The following is a 20357-nucleotide window of genomic DNA, read 5'->3' as shown; positions in this document are numbered from 1 at the left end:
CTGAAGATGAGCGCCCTCTGTTGGGCGTGCTGAGAGTCGTGTTAGGCAGGATGAGGGAGGACGCTAGGGGACTGAAACAGTCTCCTGTTCGGTATTTCCTAGACACCTTGAGAGCTTTGCCAGAATCATGACTCATGTCTTCTGAAACCAACTTCTGGAGGTACTCCAGTGGTGACCTTTCTCTGCTGCTGGCATTCTGAAATGTACAAGTTAAAGCATATGAGTATACTTATACTTATATTTATACCACACACACACACACACACACACACACACACACACACACACACACACACGCACACACACACACACACACACACACACACACACACACACACACACACACACACACACACACACACGCACGCACACACACACACACACACACACACACACACACACACACACACACACACACACACACACACACACACACATATATACAAACAAACATATATACATACATACACACAGACACACGCCCTTATGTACATGCATACATACATACTGTGGCAACCCGGCCCGAACACAGCGGCCCTTGAAGCCCAGGGGGCAGGTGATACAGGGGCTCTACCACCCTCTTCCGCCAGAGGGCGCTGGGGGCCGCAGTAGCGCTGCGCCACTCAGAGCGACGGGAAACGCCTGTGCAGGCGGGAGGAGATCAAACGCAGGTGAGGCGCATAAAAGGCGAACCGATGCTCTGTCTGAGGGGGAACATGCGGTTGCAGTACTGGAAGTCAGACCGGACCGAGGTTCCTTTCACGGACGACCCGTTTCCCGACAGAGATGGACCCGCGGAGACAGACGGAGTAGCCTACCTGGGGACGGCCCGCCACGCACAAGGACCGGGACAGCGCGTGAGAGAGGACCCGCAGTGGCTCACGGAGAGTCAGTCTTTAAGTTTTAGTTCTTCTACGGTGTGAGATGTCCACCCAGCTATGGATTTAATAAATGTGCCTTTTTTCGGCTTTTTGCATCAGAGACTTGTACTGATTGGGGGGAGACGGGACATTACGGAGCCGGGTCACGACAATACATACATTACATACATACATACATACATACATACATACATACATACATACATACATACATAGAATAGTATGTATGTATGTATGTATGTATGTATGTATGTATGTATGTATGTATGTATGTATGTATGTATGTATGTAGGCCCTGTCCACACGAATGAAAACACACATTTCCCCCTCGTTTTCCTTGGCAGCGTTTCAGGAAGGGGCCTGACCTCAAACTACCCAGTCTGGCCCAGCCTATTACGCTCCCTCCTTATCAGACCATAATAATGCTCTCCCCAGACCACTGAGCCATCCCCCACCTGTCCCATTCACATCGGTCTCTGAGCAACACAACATTCAAGCATCCCCAAACGATCCACCAGCATCAGGTTGGTCCCAGGATCAGGATGGTTGGTGGTCTGAAATGCTCTCACTTGATATGTTGGTTAATTCATTATAGTGAAGATCTCTTGGGTCCACACACAGCCTCAAATCCCCATTATTGTTCCCTACAACCAACGTTAAGAATTGTACCCATTTCGGTCAAATTTCTCCAATCCATTAACCCACTATCTAGGTTCCTCGCCTCTCTTCACTATCCCCTTGCATATTAGCGATAGTCCTCGTAGCCTCTATTTAGTATTTAGGGTTACTGGCCTGCCGCCTGCATTATCCCTGAGCTGTATCTTATACTAAGGTGAGCAGCCTTCTCAATGGATCATCCCTTTAGTGTCTCAGCTGTGGTGCCTGCATGTGTTCCCACCTGGGGAACCGAGATCACTTGATCACATGGACTCTCTGAATCAGCCTTAGCCTTTCACTGTCTTATATTCTTTTTACTAATGCAACTAATGCAGTCATGTTGTAGGAATGACCTGTTATTATCCTGTTACTCCAATATAAATAAGACCCCGGAGATCACTGTTTCTGAGCACTTGGATTGTTTTATTCTGACCAGCAAGCAACTCAAACAGTCTCTGCACTCAGGTCAACAACTAATGACACACTCAGTCACACAAGGTTGCATTAGGCTTGGACCTCCATCTAGGGGCTAGTTCCCAACTCGCTACATTCCCCCTCCCTCAGGCTATCAAAATATGTATGAAACTCAAACATCCTTGACGTATTATATTTGAGCCCATGGCTTTGAAAACTGTTGGCCCCTGTTGACTCAAACTGTAAACAACGGTAAAACTCTTGGTATGGGATTGTGTTCTACGGAGGAAACACTGCGGCCAACCAACAGCAGCTTATAACCCCCCCAAAGTCTAATCGACCATCAGGTCTCAATCACAGGGGAGGTAACGCCCTCTTTAACCATCTGTTAGGTTCTGCTCCACCTCTGGGCACATGGCGAAGGGGACTGATCTATAGGGCGGTGGATCATGGTGAGTCATCAGGTGTAAACACAGCTGAACACCATTTAACCCAAGTCATCCGTACATCTATTTGCATGCTTGGCGCATACTTCTTTCTCTTGTGCTTACAAAGTTAACCTCTTTCCAAATCAATGGTATTTCCCCAAAGCAGCTTTGTCCCAGGAGATGAGGGCCTGACCCATAAACGACAGAAAGTGGAAGTTTTCTTTTGTTTTTCATATTTTACTTTTCACCTCAGCCAACACTTTAATTGAGTCCCCAGTGTCTTTCAATTATTTTAAATTCCTGCTGTGCTGTGGAATGGGGGACGCTAAAGTAGGCCAGAGAATATTGTAATCTCCAATCTTTATCAAACTAATGACTTATTTAAAGTGTGAAAAAGCTGGGTGGCAAGTTTGAAAGGGATTGGATAAATTCTCAACAAATCGTATTCAAATTAGGATGTCTGGATAGGCCGTGGTTTATTTTGGGATACCAGTGAACATTAAGCAAACGTCATCCACTGCTGATTCATATTCCATTGGACCTAGTTACAATGCTGCTTATGAACCCACAGTCTCATGATGGTAACCCTGTCTAATTCATTCTTAAAGCTGATTGGCTAACGGATAGGTTTTTTAATTCACATGTCACTTCACTTAGATATCGTTGGGACATTTTGAAAAGATGATGTGTGCAAACCACCCAGGCGTATAACTTAAATCTTATTATATATCTTTTTCAGTAGTCCCCCTAAAAATAAATGACCTGCGTGTCTTTGTCTCACCTGATAGTGGCGCTGTGGAGCCATAGAGAACAGCCGCTGATACAAAGCGTCCTAAACGTATTCAACCCTAATAAACACTTCACACAAACGCCAACGACTTTATTAATACCCTGGGAGGATAAAATACCTTATAACAATCATGCTTTCAAATTCATGATAGCTCCGGTCCTACGCCTGACAAAAGTACAGTGATAGAAACATTTGAGGACTAATCACAACACATGAAACACTTTTTAAAACTGCAGATGGCGGGCTGTGTATAAAGCTCCTGGGATCAAACTACTCTTGAGGGATTGGTTTTCTATATATCTATCTCTATTTACAATTATAATTAATACAAATCAACATTTTCATTAAACTATTTAAAAATAATTAAAACGATTAGAAGAATAACACTTTTATTTATTCACACACAAACTTGAATAAATACATCAACATTCAGTAACCCTAATAATCAAAAATGTTGACCCTTATAACAGACCTAATACTTTAGGCCTACGTTAACTATACAAACATAAATGTATCAAGTAGACCCACAGTTGCAACAAGCTCAAAAATCCCAGTGTCACATATATAAATAAGATCCTGTGTGTTTATGATAAACCAAACAAAGGAATACAAGACCAATGTTCTGTTCATGTTATGTTCAATGCTGACGTACAACAATATACATATACTCTGTAGGCCTACTTCCTGTTATAACCTTTGTAAACACAATGCAAACAAGATCTTTTAACATGATCTTTCTTTAAAGAAAACAAAATATAACTAATATAGCGAGGCAAAACAAACACAAAACTCAGCAAACCAAAAGAGGCAAATGACACAATCTAACAGTGGGAGGCCCTACAATGTTTATTTCATATAACCATAGTTTTCTTACAATTAAAATCACATTTTAATTTGAGATTTAAAAGATGGTGTTGTACAAAAAAAGTGTCAATCAGACTAACTAATATGGCATATCTCCTATCATGCTTTTGTCCCAAATACACAAAAACCTCACACATCACAAACACAGCATAACAGGCGCTAGAAGATAAATCAATACACTCTGCTTGAACTGGGTCTTTACTTTTTAAAGAATCAATCCAAGCCCTTAACACGTGCACTTCTAATGTATTGCACTACAAAACATATTGCATAGGATATAAGCTGTTCAGCAGCTCCTTATTGCCCAGCCGTTACACTGTAGAAAAAACACAAATACATCTTTGAAACATCTCCACTGCAGGAGTAAGCCACTTGCTATTGGTACATTGAGAGTAAAGTTGAAAACTGAAAAGCTAACAAAACACCTGTCGCCCTTCGCAAAGACTTTGGCCATGCCTCAGAGACGTTTGCACCAGAATATCTCGTATCGAAGGCATGAACCGGGATGACTTATTGTTCTGAGGGTAACCGCGGTGATATATATAAACACTTGTGCTCGCTGCGTCCCCAGAAGCCTTGGATGACACTGCTGCTAATGGCTCTCTTTGTCAGGGCCCGGTCTAGCAGTCCTGCCTCTCGCTGCAGGTGGAGGTGACCCTGGCCTCGGACAGGACCAGTTTGCCGCTGGGACACACGCACACCTCGTAGAGACCCTGGGCGTCCCCGAACACGGCGCCGCCGCTCAGAGGCAGGCTGGGCATGCGCACCGTCTCGGCATCCAGCACCAGCTGTGGGACGGAGAGCGAGGGCGTTTAGAGGGGAGTGCTGCGGGGGGGGGGGGGGGGGGGAGGTTGTTGGCTTTGTTTCTGGAGGAGGCGGGGGGGGGGGGGGGGGGGGGGTATGACGGAGAGAGGATGGAAAATACAGAAATGCCTCGCAGTGACCTTGGTGTGCGCATGCAGTACACTACGGTTCAATACTTAAAAGCTTTGGGACAGATAACACATCATCTCCCTGACAGTACTGTGGCATGGCGTGTGCATACATGTGATCACCAGCCATGTGTGGAAAAGGCTGTTTGGCAACTTGCGTGACGGCAGAGGTGGAGAGGATGAGCAAGGGTATTGTCTCATTCTCCAGAGTCTAGGCGACATTTTTATATTTGGATTCAAATTAATATTTAATGTGGTCCCAGGTACATTATAGTGCATTCCATGTCATTCCGGTCATTTTACAGCCTTATCATCTCTGACACAGAACAATTCAGTTAGGGCTTATCTGGTTCCAAAATAATGCATTGTAATGATAGCTCTGCTCCACTTGGGAAATATTTTAAAAAGGCGGAAAGATGAGTGTAGGGCGACTGGGGTACAAATGCAACACTAGTGATTATGCTCTCAACAATCACTCGCCTTTGTAGCTAAAAGTCACAGGCTAATGGGATGCATGCCTTTTGCCAACCCCAAATGGAAATACTGCGAAGCAAGTCAGGGGAACATTTTTTGCTTGATAACCTGTTGAATAAAACAGCAGGCCTTTTGCAGGCCTATTGACGTTACTTTGATGAACGGGGGGAACGGGGTTAACGGACTTAACGGCCAAAAACATCTCAGCTCTCTGCTGGTCCTCTACCCGCAGAAGGAGCTGTAATGATGTAACCGTGACAACGCAGATCTAGACTACGGTGTGTGAATAAACATGGGTTTTCTCACCAAGCCTTTACTAGACTGCAGAATGAAGTCCATGTTGGTGGAAGCCTCGATGTTTCCGGACATGGCTTTGAGTAGCACTCCGCTGGGGGCGTCCATGGTGAGGGAGCGGGTGGGAGACTCCAACCTTAAACAACACCACAGTAAATCAAGCCCTTCTACCTCTGTACAGGCTCCTTCTACCTCTGTACAGGCTCCTTCTACCTCTGTACAGGCTCCTTCTGCCTCTGTACAGGCTCCTTCTACCTCTGTACAGGCTCCTTCTACCTCTGTACAGGCTCCTTATACCTCTGTACAGGCTCCTTCTACCTCTGTACAGGCTCCTTATACCTCTGTACAGGCTCCTTCTACCTCTGTACAGGCTCCTTCTACCTCTGTACAGGCACCTTCTACCTCTGTACAGGCTCCTTCTACCTCTGTACAGGCTCCTTCTACCTCTGTACAGGCTCCTTCTACCTCTGTACAGGCTCCTTCTACCTCTGTACAGGCTCCTTCTGCCTCTGTACAGGCTCCTTCTACCTCTGTACAGGCTCCTTCTACCTCTGTACAGGCTCCTTATACCTCTGTACAGGCTCCTTCTACCTCTGTACAGGCTCCTTCTACCTCTGTACAGGCTCCTTATACCTCTGTACAGGCTCCTTCTACCTCTGTACAGGCTCCTTCTACCTCTGTACAGGCACCTTCTACCTCTGTACAGGCTCCTTCTACCTCTGTACAGGCTCCTTCTACCTCTGTACAGGCACCTTCTACCTCTGTACAGGCTCCTTCTACCTCTGTACAGGCACCTTCTACCTCTGTACAGGCTCCTTCTACCTCTGTACAGGCTCCTTCTGCCTCTGTACAGGCTCCTTCTACCTCTGTACAGGCACCTTCTACCTCTGTACAGGCTCCTTCTACCTCTGTACAGGCTCCGAGGAGGACAACTTCATAAGGAGCTTTGTTTCCAAAAGCGTAAATCATGTTTATTTAAGTGTAACTCATGTTTATTTAAGTGGATGAATGGATAATAGTGCAAGTAGTTGTTATATTAATTGTTGATTATTATCAGAACCATGGCAAGTATTCAACCAACCAATCATTTCTATAAATTCTGATATGATTGACCGAGGCTTCTTTGTGAAAGGATGATGTCATTACCATCCTTTGAAATGACCGATGCACCATCTATAGTCTCACCTCAAGTCATCTATAGTCTCACCTCAAGTCTTCTATAGTCTCACCTCAAGTCTTTCTGCGCTTCTGATTTGAGGACAGGCACCTCTACCGAGTGCTGAAACAATGCTCCCTCAGCGCCTGATGGGAAACACACACACACACACACACACACACACACACACACACACACACACACACACACACACACACACACACACACACACACACACACACACACACACACACACACACACACACACACACTCTAGAATTAGCTCAGCGTTCAACATGGTGGAAAAAACTTTGGATCAAATATTTATCGCAAGTAAAGTTCAGGCAGCTGGGCGGATTGTTAAGTAGGCTTTACAACTCATCTGCTTATATCACATCCCAAACAGCTAACTTATGAAGACGTATTATAGATCATTCAGCCCAGCTCGCTCCAGCATTCATGAAGTTCATTTCTATTTTCACGCGGGAGTAGAGGGCGCGACTAAAGAACGGAGAGAAAGAATTACTTGTACCAATACGGCTACATTGCCCCCCTGCTGGTTTTAACAGGAACAAAATTACCAAAACACAACACTTATCAGTTGAACTTCACACTGTGAAGCTGACCAACATGTTCACTATGGTTCGTTGTATCGGTCACCGTGTTCACCGGCCCCTGGAGGAGGAGGTGTCAGCGTACCTAGCACGTGAAGCTTCCCGGTGCCCACCACAGCCTCTTTGCCATCTGCCATGAACAGCATCTGGCCGTCGGGAGAATGAATGACCATATTCTGAGCTTGTCCTTGTACTTGCGTCTGGCCTACAACACAATAATAGCAGCAAAACCAGGAGAAACTGTTGAATCTGAAGTTAAGCCATGTCAATAAAACAGACAGCATGCAAGACAACAGGGTGTGGATTCAATTACTAATTCATTAGGGTTTATTACACCAAGGGTTTATTATATCCATCCTTATTTTGATTAAAGAATGAAAAACTTGTATTTTTGCCTTTATATTACTAAACCAGATATGCATGATGAAAAGATCCATCCCCCCACTGACTGTAACAGAACGTTGCAAAAGTTCAACTGTACGACCTAAATACATTTCATAGTGTTGTACTTAATATTTACTGAACAAATAGAAAACAGCTTCAATGATCATGGTTGCATGATGGTCAGACACTATGTGTATGTTGGTCTTCTCCTCTTGTCAAACTGTTCCACCAAACCAATTGCCTTTCAGAGACCAAATAAAAATCGATTGCCTGGAAATGTCTTGTGGCTGCTAAAAACCCATTGAAGGAAAGTTGGCTCAAATCTATTTTAAATGGGAAACTAAGGGATTTTTAATGGAAGATGCATTAATTTTGACAGTTAATTTCAGATGATGCCTCGAGACAGGTCCTTAGAAACCGTGTGTGTGTGTGTGTGTGTGTGTGTGTGTGTGTGTGTGTGTGTGTGTGTGTGTGTGTGTGTGTGTGTGTGTGTGTGTGTGTGTGTGTGTGTGTGTGTGTGTGTGTGTGTCCTTCCTCTTACCCACAGATATTCTCCCCGTCACATCACCGCCGGGTTCACGTGCGTTGAGCACAACGTTTTCCTCCGAGGTCACGTGAAGAGAGGAGACCTACAGAGCATTAATACATCAGGTCATAGAGGAGACCTACAGAGCATTAATACATCAGGTCATAGAGGAGACCTACAGAGCATTAATACATCAGGTCATAGAGGAGACCTACAGAGCATTAATACATCAGGTCATAGAGGAGACCTACAGAGCATTAATACATCAGGTCATAGAGGAGACCTACAGAGCATTAATACATCAGGTCATAGAGGCCATTGGGGAACCAGGCCAAAGACACAAAGAACAATCTCAATTTCATTTCGAAAAAGTGACGACCATTGTTTATTCTAAGTAATGTTTTATGTTTAAATTTGAAGTTATACATGTTTAACCAGGCACTGGTTTATAAAACTGCTTCTGAGACTTAGAGTAGTATGCCTTCGTATGTGATTAGCCCAGCTTATTTGATTATATAGTTGACTAAATACATCTATCATTTGATTATAGTCATCATCAAAAAAGAACACAGCCTCGCTACCATTGAAAATAAAGGAAAACATAACATAACTGTAAGTAAATGAGCCAGACCATGAATAAGGAATACAGTTCTACAGAATTAAATTGGGCTGAAATATTGCGGCTATGAGCTTGAAACCCCCATAACATTTAAAGAACTCAGAAAAGTGTTTCCATCTGCTCCTAGCGTGCATGCTATGAAGCTGTTGCCACCACAGACATGCATGAGGTTAATCGGCCCTGTGCCCTGCTACCGCCATGAGAGGAACTGCCAAACGCTCTAAACATCCCCAAGGCTGCAGGCTGAAAAGTTCACTTCGCTGATTGCAGCTTGGCTGAAATGATGTGCGTGTGTGCGTGCGTGTGTCCGTGCATGTGTGCGTGTGTGCGTGCGTGCGTGCAGGTGTGTGTCGTTGAGTGGTTAATGTGAATCAGATCTTAACAGGAAGCGTGTTTCCCCCACGGATACGACCACCACTTTAATCACCGTGGTCAGTGAAATGAAATAATTCTCGTCGGGCTGCCGAAAGGTCACTTAAAAGACTGAACCTTCTCTTACTGCTCGCAAGGGGAGGCGGGCAGGGATGGATAAAGCCAGAGCAAAGTAGATGAAAAGGGAGAGAGGGAAAGCAAGAGGGAATGAAAACTGCAGAGTAGGTGAATTCCCTCTCTAGGGGTCAGTGCATGAAGGAGCTGTGCGATTGTCTTACATTTCTGGAGTGGATCTCATTGGCGTAGAGAGGAAAAAGGAACTCAGACTCTCCATCCTCTAGCCTGACTCCGTCTGGGTGGACTTCCAGTAGTCCCATGCCACCCTGCAAGAACAGCCAGAGAAGATATAAAGACAATACCTTAGGACTCTGGAGCTGTACGAGACCAAACCTCAACCGAAAATCATCTGAAAGGCTCCTTTTCCTCCACCATACATTTTACGAGCATGGCATGCAAGGCTGTCAACCATTTTGTTCCAGATTCAACAGATTGCCAGGTGTCTCCAGCATCCACAACACACTACGGGGTGCAGCAGGGCACGTTTTGCAATAAACCAGCCAGGAAACGTTTGTCTGTCGGTCGGAGACGAGAGGCTGCGTACGTGTGAGCAATTTTGTTTGTTGATTTTGTCTTTTCTCTGCTTGTGCCTGTATAATTCAGGAGTTTGCCATCTGCCGTCCTTAGACAAAACCGCCGCAATTACCCCATGCTGGGACACAAACACATCAACTATCCTGATAATACAGCCAAATATCCACAGTGGTTCTACCCACACGCTTCTATGGCTTATTAAACATGACAACAACAAAAAGAGTCAACAAGATAAGCCGCTGATAAGCTGTCTTGTTTGAAAGATTAGCAAACAAACAACCTGATGTAAAATGGGGCATCTCACACACACAAAGACAGAAAGACACACACACACACACACACACACACCGTGTTGAACCACATCACTCTGAGGATCCAGATGGTGAGGGCAAAGTTGACCACCAGTATGGCGATGAGCAGCAGCACAAACAGATAGAGGCATCGCTTCCGCCAGCCGTAGATGCCGATCTTGTAGACGTGGTCGGGGATGGGGCTGGGCACGCTGAAGTCCTGCGTGGTGGTGACATACTGCTCCCGCACCATCTGCTGGGCAGGGAGGAGGGGGACCGGGCAGCACGGCCACCACGGAGGAGGGAGGGAAAGAAAGAGGAAAGAATCACTCAGCAGAAAGTAGGAAAACACTCTCTTACTCGGCTTGTGTCATTTCATGCACATATCTGAGAACAGAGGCGCAGCTTGTGAACAGGCAAGGCAGGCCACTGCTTGGGGCCCCGCAAAAAAAAAAAAAAGGACTATATATATATATATATATATATATATATATATATATATATATATATAGTATCATCCCTATGGTATTTACCACTTGTTTGACGAAAATTATCTGCCAGACTTTGAAAAACGGTTCAAGACTTTGCTTTAGTCGAGCCAATCACCACATTTATGTGGTAAAAAAAAGAATTGGCAGCACTGTTTCACCTGAACACGTCTGCAACGGAAGATGAGATTCTGACAGTACAAGCTGACATTGAGCTTAAGTTCAGGGATCATGGACAATTTGGGAACTTGCTCACAAAGGAAAAATATCTAAACATGAGGAAATGTGCTACCGCCTTGACTGCATTATTTGGCTCTACTTATTTCTGCCAGTCAGCTTTTTCTCACATGATAATCAGCCAGTTCAAATACCGTTACACCATCACTGGTCATTTGGAAGCCTGCTTGAGAATAGCTTCCAGCAGCTATTCTCCGGACTATGAAACCCTGGCTGACTCCATTCAGTGCAGGTCATCAGAGTATGTACTCAGTATATATAAATAAATATATGTTTAGCATTATTTAATGTAGGTAGATCCTTTTGACCTGGTCATTTATGAAAGTAGCTTGCAGGCCGAAAAAGTCTGGGCACCCCTGAGCTAGGGCAAGCATTTGCCCTAGCAAAGGCCAGGAAACAGCATTTGTAGTTTGTTTGCAGTTATATTAATGTTCAGAATATCATATGTAGCACCTTTAAGGGTTTTGATGAGCACTGGTATTGTAATGTGGGTTTAATTACCTAAGAAAACTATTGCTGCAACTAATTTGAGATAATTAATACCAAGTCACTTCACACCTCTGTTAGGTGTGCATTTTATACTATGTTTATATCATTTTTTTTGTTTTATTGTTCTACATTTGTATTAATATAGTGCTATCCAATTAATGTGAACACTGACTCTTTTTCAGTTGAGTGCAATATTCAATGTCTTTTGATGTGAGTACATAGCATTTGCACTAGCCATGGCATGTAAAACAGCATTTGCAAAATAAATGCTTAATACATGGATGAACACTGGCCTTATACTGTTTTGGTCAGTATTAATATAACATAATGCTGATGAACACTGGCCTTATACTGTTTTGGTCAGTATTAATAAAACATAATGCTGATGAACACTGGCCTTAATACTGGTTTGGTCAGTATTAATATAACATAATGCTGATGAACACTGGCCTTATACTGTTTTGGTCAGTATTAATAAAACATAATGCTGATGAATGCTGGTTGGAGGGGCCCCCTAGGAGTTTTTGCCTAGGGCCCCAACAGACTCTCAAATGACGACAAGGAAGAAGTTGTCATGTACATCCACTATAATGACAGTGTTATAAAACTTATTTTTGAACTATTTGCTGATTTTAAGAGCATTATGGGCTGGACATTGTTCTGCAGCCTGCCTACAATGCATTTTTTAACTTTGCCTTTATTTTCTTTAATTTATCTATTTTATTTAATTATTTCAATTATTTATTTTATTGTATGATGATGTTTTTATGTGAAGCACTTTGATTGATTCAATTTATTTCAGACATATCAACAAAAATCAAATATCAAAAATACAAACAAAAATGGAAAGCACGAAAAATCCATCAACAATGTTCAAATTATTTCATAAATAAAAAATAAAAATATTTAATATATTCAATTACATGCCTGAAAAGGAGTAGGAAGAAGTATAAAACTTATCTAATCCTACCCTTCTTCCTCAGTTCAATAATTAATATTTATTAAATTAACTTCCTGTGTTCCTTCTGTATTTGTATTTGTATTCTGTATTTGCTGTACTATATTTCTATACAATCCATATATCTATACAGTTTGGTACAGTATGTTAACAATTTATACATTTAATACAATCATATATATATATATATATATATACACACACACTATTATTATTAGGTTATTATTATTATTAATTCCTAATAAAAAGAAAAAAACCTTTTCTTAATGCTCTCCCTCATCCCTGTACCTGTTAAAAATCATTGCTTTGAAGTTTTTTTTTAAAACTGGATCATGTTTGGACATTGTTTTAGCTCCGTGCTCATACCATTCCACAGTTTCCCACCACCAACTGAAATGCATTGACTTTTTAAAGTCGTGTGAACCGCTTGCGACTTAAAAGTTAACTTTTCCCTCAAATTATAACCCCCTCTCTGTCGAAAAAAAAGTTATTATATCCTGCTTTATGAATTGTTCTTATTGCTCGTTTTTGAAGTGTGACCAGTGGTAGCACTGAGGTTTTGTAGGTGTTGCCCCAAACCTCCACACAGTCATTTAAATAAGGTACGATAATTGAACAGTAGAGAATATGCAATTATCTGTGATCCAATACGTGCTTTGCCTTGTACTGAGATGCTTCTTGACAGTTTAGATTTAACATGTTTTATGTGAGGTTTCCAGCAGAGCTTGTGGTCTATTGTCAAACCTAAAAATGTATTTACATACACTTTCAATATTAACTCCATCAATCTTAACATTTACGTCATTATTTAAACGACAATTTCCAAACAACATGATTTGTTTTACTTAAATTCAAATGATAATTTATTATTGTCAAACCACCTTTTTAATTTGCTAATTTCAGATGTTATTAACTCCAGAAGCTGCTGCAAATAAAAAATATATATATATATTTGTGTCCTCAGCAAATAACACAAATTGAAGAATATTTGAGGTTTTACCTATATCATTTATGCAGAGAATAAAGATAATTGGCCCAAACACTGACCCCTGGGGGACACCACAAGCAATGTCCAAACAAGATGACAAGTATTCACCCATCATCACAAACTGTTGCCTATTATGTAGATAGCTCCTCAGCCAGTTCAATACAACACCCATGATACCATACCGTTCTAATTTATTAATTGATTCGTGATTTATTGTATCAAATGCTTTCTTAAGATTGATAAAGACACCAGCTGCATATTTCTTTTGGTCCAGGGAACTTGTGATTTTTTCAATTAGCTCAATGACTGCCAATGAAGTGGATCTGTTGGGTCTGAATCCATATTGGCTGTCAGTTAGTAAGTTGTGTTTATTGATGAATTAGTTCAGTCTGTCAGCAAAGAGATTTTCTAAGATTGTATGTGGTATTTATCTCCAGTTTTGTACAGCTGTATAATTTTATACAATTTTAATTTTTCTTGAGAATTTACCAGTTTTAAATGATAAGTTATAGATGTGCGTTAGTGGTTTTGCAATTCCTTGAATTACTTGTTTAACTATTCTCATGTCAATGTCATTATAACCAGTAGAAGTTTTGTTTTTACATTTATGAAGTTTCTAGAATGTCACTCTCTTCTACTGCTGTTAGAAACATTGATTTTGGATTAATGTCTATGCAATCATAATTCTGCTTGTCAGATATCACAGAAACAGGAATCTTTTTATGGAGGTAGATTTGTGTCTTTATTATGCAATCAAACAGAATAGGTCTGAGAGCAAAACTTTCCACACTGCAATCAAAAAATAGATTTGAGAGCAAAACTATCAACACTGCAATCAAAAAATGTTTTATTGCAAGTAAAATAAATGTGATTAAAAATGTATTAATGGGAATCCAAAAGTTTTGTCTGCAAATCCAAAAGTTTTGTTTGCGAAGCCAAAAGTTTTGTTTGCGAATCCAAAAGTTTTGCTTGCAAATCCAAAAGTTTTGCTTGCGAATCCAAACGTTTTGCTTGCTGTTGAGCTGAATCTCGTGGGCGGGACCTACGCCGAAAGATGTAAGACACGTCTCTATTGGCCAGTCTCGATCGGAGTGACAGCTTGGCAACTCCGCTCCCGAGTCCCGCTCGGTCTCATCATGGACTTCAAAACTCCCTCTCTCGTTACTAACTGTGGATGTTGCCAAGCTGTCACTCCGATCGAGACTGGCCAATAGAGACGTGTCTTACACCCTAACTCAAACCTATTCTGTTTGATTGCATAATAAAGACACAAATTTACCTCCATATCTTTTCAGCCAGTTTTGGTCCAACATTTACAAAATAATTATTGAAGCCATTAACTGCATCATCCATATGATCAACTTTGAGTCTGCCTCGTGTATGCAAAGTGCTATATAAATAAAGATTCCTTGCCTTGCCTACCTGTACCTTCATTGAATTAGACTCCCAACCCTTAACTACTCAATAAACACATTCATATAAAGGGTAAGAAGATCAGAGTAACTTGCTAAGGATACAAGTCTATCCTAAATGACTTAATGCTAAATCTCACCGCCTTGAGGAAACTCCCTTGTTTGGGCAGTGCCAGCCAGCACTTACAGTACTTGTCCTGGCATATCTGGCAGTCAGCAATGGAAAAATTGACAGGACTTCCAGGAGTGGAGTAAACATGTCTAAAAGAGTAATGCTACTCGGTGTAGTATATAGAGGCTGTAGTAGCAGGCTACAGCATGCTATCAGAGGAAGAATAATGTGAGTTCCGACTCAAGTGAATAATTCATAATGTATCAATTATGTATTATTTATCAGGCAGTTTATGCATCCAGTTAGTAAAGGAGATATGAACTAACCCAAAGCACACGCACCCTGCATGAGAACAAGTTAGGAAGCAGATCCAGACTGGATGAGGCTCATTAGAGAGGTTAGGGTAAGGCACTGGGGAGGCATTCTGTTGCTCAATCAGCCTTATAACACAAGCTGCTCTGACTGAAACCGGCCTGGAGAAAGATGTTGGTTTCTATTAATGAAATCTAAAATAGTAAAAACAGGTCGTAACATCCAAACTAAACACCCTTTCCCGGAGTTATTTCCACTCTGGAGCCTAAAAATCTAAACTGCTCTGTGGAGTGAAACACAGATGAAGCGATCAATATGACTTTCTCCTCCTTTGGGGAATCAGGGGAGAAAACACACACACACACACACACACACACACACACACACACACACACACACACACACACACACACACACACACACACACACACACACACACACACACACACACACACACACACACACACACACACACACACACACACACACACACACACACACACACACCAGCCATTTCTCCAAACTCCCTGGGTTCCCTGAAGGCACCACTGTTCTCGTACCGGCTTGCCCAATGTAACGCTAAAGACATCTAAACAAATGTGCACTTGCACTGTCTCCACGGAGTGAATCATGCATGCAACGGGGCTGTTGGATTTACATAGAGGACAGATGCTGTCTGCGAGCCCCACAGTAACCCTGGTTTGCATCACCTTTAAGGGGCCACTGCTCAAAGCCAAACAATGCATCTTGGTAGACACTAACAGATGTGTTGCCACCGCCTCCCAGCTGAGCTTTGGATGACCTCCATGTTACGCCAGTGTTCAGCTCACGGCTCGTCGCGTGTCTCTGTACAGTCCTTCTGATTGGGTGGATCTAAAAAAGGACTACTGGAAAATCTGTGCTTTTATCATTCAAGCTGGAGGATCTTCTTACATATATATATATGTCTCATACATAATATATGACTCAATAGTATATTTATTAATAGATCCACAATCCACAGTGATCATATATAGTGGCCTGTTAGAAACGGTTCGGAATATACGCACAGAAAAAAAAAACACCTCCCCAAAAAGGCAGGATCATGCGCACCAAGACCACAAGTACTGATTTATGGCTGCCCATTGTACAACCTGAAATATGTACACGTTGCTGGAGGAGGCTAAGCCCACTTGAAGAGAGGGCGGGAGAGCGAGGCAGCGCTGATAAGGACCAGGTTATTAAATGCAATGCTATTTACTTCCTCTCTATCTGGCCTCATTTATATTCATTAATTTTGGGAGATGAGTGAGGATATGTCAGAAAGGCCCAGGAATGAAATGTCAGCAACAATTCCTGAAAACGTGCTGAGAAACTATAATAGTACACTGTTGGTCTTTTAAATATTGGGCTGGAGATGTGAGAGTGACCCGTGGCACAAAGTCACGCATTGAGGATTAGACACAGTTTGTTGCAAACACTCTGTGATATGCAATCTGGGTAAACGACCAGACAAAGTAGTGCAGCTCTGGGTTTCGGTCATTATGGTGTTAATGAATTTGTTCAAACTCAATCTAATAAATTGAAACGAGGGCATTACAGGGCTTACAACTAGGAGGAGCATAATGGAGGGGGGGAGGGGGGGGGGGGTTCCTGAGGCTAAAGCTGCGTTGAAGCTGCTGCTCCAGGCTCCAGTTTCAGGCTGGAGCCCCTCCACCGACTGAAGCCTTCCATAGCAACCCAAATAAACACTGTTCGAAGCGACCTCGCCACTGGACCAGTATGGAAGGAATCCTCAATTAAAGGGGCGTTGTGATCAACATAAGGTCTGACCTTGGATGTGTCCCACAGAGCAGTGGTCTCAAGTTATTCCTTCAGGGCTAAAAGACAGACACACACATTAGTGGAATACGTTATACGTCTGCACTGCAGACAACAGTCCTTACTCCATTTGTTCATCGAAAAGGTAATTGAAGAACAGTGCTTTGCAGCAATGTTGTTAGAAAGGACCAAACAAGTCAGTGTTGTTTAGCTTCTTTCGCGTTGAAGCCAGTGATCACATTTCCACTCTCTATATTATGAACCCAATTGGAGGATGGCACCTTCTAGTTTTGCTTTTTAGCCATTTGTCTATTAACCTATTGAGATGCTGTGTGTCTGTGTGTTTGACCTCTACTCTGAGAACTGTTGTGTTGCAGAGAATAAAAGTCCCTACTAACCCACAAGGGTCTCCGTCTGTAATTGAGATTCCAGGCTTCTCTGACTCATCGTGACCTGAGGAAACGCCAGCAGAACTTAAGGAGGGAGAGAGAGCAATAGCCACTTCATTGAGCAATGGCCTTCATTTGTTTTTTTGTGTCAAGTTTTGTCTCGTTCACCTATAAAGATGGATGGAACATGTAAATAACCCAAATGAGTTAGACACCGCAAGTTGCATTTGTTGATTGAAAGCTGAGCTGAACACAGACAGAGAGAGATCTGTCTCGGTCCCTGTCTAGAAAGTTGCCGTCTGCCTGTCTCTGCTGTAATGCTACAACGTCTAAAAATAGCACGCAGCATTGTGAACTAAATTTAAAAAGGCGCCTGAGCACTGTCACAAACACGCACAAACTGTTTCAACTCATACATTTCTGCATCATTAAAACTAAACTCGTAGCAGCAAACACTTCACACGCACATCCTTACCCAGACAGACACAGGAAAACGTGGCTCCTCTGAATGAATATCACCATGTAGGGTAAAACTGCTGACAGCTGGCAATAAAACCTTTTCCCCTCCAAAAGGCAAAACCGTCATTTAAAAGGACACCAAGTCCTACAGACCATTCATATCACTCTTTAGACAGACTGGAGAAAGATGATCATCATACACACCATCTCAGATAAGTTTGTATAATAGGCGAATAAGTTAATGATAATGCCACTTGACCTTTGACAGCTTATAAAAGGGAAATAGAAAAACAACTACTATTAGCAAATGGGAAAGCCTTGTGGGCAATTAACAGAGAAAGGGTCTTGCTTACCTTTGTGCTGTAGCACGGCAGTCCTCTCTCTCTCTCTCCGAGGCTGAGGAAGGCAGCGGCTATGGTGAACCTCCTCCGGTGTCTGACAGCCAGTCAACAGCTGCGTGCCATATATCCATAGCCCTGTCCCCCAACCCATCTCCACCAGACGGCGCTCCCATTCCCTGCTGGTCCAGTGGAACCCCCCATCGATTACACCCATTCCCTATCGCTCCACGTGTCCCATCCCATCATCTCATTAAAGTGTGGGATGCGTGGATATGTATTAGGAAAGGCGGGTGGCAAAGCTGGAGAGACGCCCACGTAAAAGAAAGCGCTCGAGTAGACTGTAGTCCGTGGACTGGAAGGAATGCGTTTGGCAGGCAGCAGCTTCACACACACACACACACACACACACACACACACACACACACACACACACACACACACACACACACACACACACACACACACACACACACACACACACACACACACACACACACACACACACACACACACACACACACAGGTATGAAAGTTGGATGTTTTTTTGTTACTCAACTGAGAATGAAGATGCGTTTCAGGAGTTAATAAGCTATTATTTGCAATTGTGGCAGCCGCTTCTTTTTGTGGTTGTAGTTTTCTGGAACACCGTCTCATTATGAATGTTCCTCACATGAGTTATGGTGAGAAATGGAGTTCAAATACTGAATCATCCGCTTTTTTTTGCAATTCACCTTGCGAAAGACAGCCTTCGCCCTGTACTTAGAATAATAGTGTTACATGTCTCCATGGAGCCATAAACTATCACTTTACAAAATAAGTTGGTCGTTAAGGATCCCTACAATCTAAATCGTGCAAGACAATTCCTCGCACGGAAAGGACTAATAGCCCATAAATAGAGCCACGTTTCCAGGAGATATGATTGGCCCGCCCCTCCTGAAGACGAGCCATTCATGGGGTGAATCAATGAGCGGTCACGTGACCTCCGAGGGGAAAACAATGGGGTGCAGTAATTGTTTTTTGCTCTCGCGGGCACACATTAAGGTGGATGACTCAATGTTGGCTGATACTGGCCGATCTGTCAGTGGAGAGAAACCCCAAGTTTGTTGTGCCACTGCTTGCGGTGGCGCTCTACGGTGACAGAAGAGACACCTGACAGCATCCATCAGACGGCTCCCTTGTCTTGCACGCCCAGAGAGAAAACACACCGCAGATAGCTGCGTTTAATACCATTTCTTGTCAATATCTCAGAATGGCCCATAGCCACTGCATTGCAACGGGAGACATGATTAATCTGCCACTGAAAGTTGTGTTGGAGAGATAGCCGAGTAATAGTTTCTTTGCATTACCCAGGTGACAACATAAGTTCATGTCATTATAGAAGGGTAAACGAGTTCTCTTACGAACGCTGATAGCAGCACAGCATACCCAAGGGAGTGTGAGCAGTGGAAGAGACAAGGGCCCATGACTTTAAAGAGCCCTGCTCACGATGCACGCTTTAACAGCAAATCATCCAATTACAGGGGTCTGCCTGATGAGCTACACATGCTTGTATAATGACGTGGGAAAACTAATGTAATCAATGTATTTTGAACAAAGATAATGGAAGGCATTGGGCTGTTAATAGCATTATCACTCAGGGATGCACACATGTAGGGTAGAAAAGACCAAGACGGATTAACTTAAGGCAACGATGCAGTCTATATAACCATATTAACATTATACATTTGTTAATGGGCACTTTAGACCCACCTGCTCCCAACTATGACACAAGACTAGTTTAAAGAAATATTTTATATTACTTTAAACTGCAACTAGGTGTAATGGAAACAAACTAGTACCAAAGGTTGGCCGCTGATCATTTGTGTTCAGCCAAAGAAAACCTAGTCTCATTCATCTGGAGAAAAAAAACATCTTGAGACACTTAATTCAGCAACTTTGCTCATCGGTTCCTCCAAACATTTGGATACAGCCTCGACAATTAAAATCAAGCAGCCCTGCTGTTGATCCTCAAAGGTTGATCTGGCTT

The 20357-nt window shown here is 42.8% G+C and overlaps 1 protein-coding gene across 2 annotated transcripts; it reads right to left on the bottom strand.

The window, feature by feature from the left end:
* Positions 1–3542: 3542 nt before the first annotated feature.
* On the bottom strand, positions 3543–18525 carry LOC311373381 (gamma-sarcoglycan-like). Of its 2 annotated transcripts, none has more exons than XM_084490144.1 (8): positions 18344–18525; positions 10405–10599; positions 9684–9788; positions 8430–8517; positions 7590–7709; positions 6964–7036; positions 5747–5870; positions 3543–4822 (listed from the first exon to the last, which is right to left on the bottom strand). In XM_084490144.1, the coding sequence occupies exons 2-8, from the start codon at positions 10597–10599 to the stop codon at positions 4655–4657; spliced, it is 873 nt and encodes a 290-aa protein (XP_084346270.1). In that variant the 5' UTR covers positions 18344–18525; the 3' UTR covers positions 3543–4654. The 2 variants fall into 2 exon arrangements, with proteins under 2 accessions (XP_084346270.1, XP_084346271.1); XM_084490145.1 differs by having other exon boundaries at positions 10405–10602; positions 18344–18390.
* Between the last annotated feature and the right edge of the window lie 1832 nt (positions 18526–20357).

Source organism: Micromesistius poutassou, assembly GCF_964030765.1.
Source record: "Micromesistius poutassou genome assembly, contig: SCAFFOLD_2669, whole genome shotgun sequence".
Lineage (NCBI taxonomy): Eukaryota > Metazoa > Chordata > Actinopteri > Gadiformes > Gadidae > Micromesistius > Micromesistius poutassou.
Note: the sequence above shows the minus strand (reverse complement) of the source record. Positions and strands in the feature narration are given on the sequence as shown.

Excerpts from the sequence above, each read along its gene's own strand:
- LOC311373381 (XM_084490144.1), bottom strand. The coding sequence starts at position 10,599 with ATGGTGCGGGAGCAGTATGTCACCACCACGCAGGACTTCAGCGTGCCC. Across the intron at positions 8,518-9,683 it reads ATGAGATCCACTCCAGAAAT|GTCTCCTCTCTTCACGTGAC; the intron begins GTAAGACAATCG and ends AATGCTCTGTAG. Across the intron at positions 7,710-8,429 it reads GACGGGGAGAATATCTGTGG|GCCAGACGCAAGTACAAGGA; the intron begins GTAAGAGGAAGG and ends ATTGTGTTGTAG.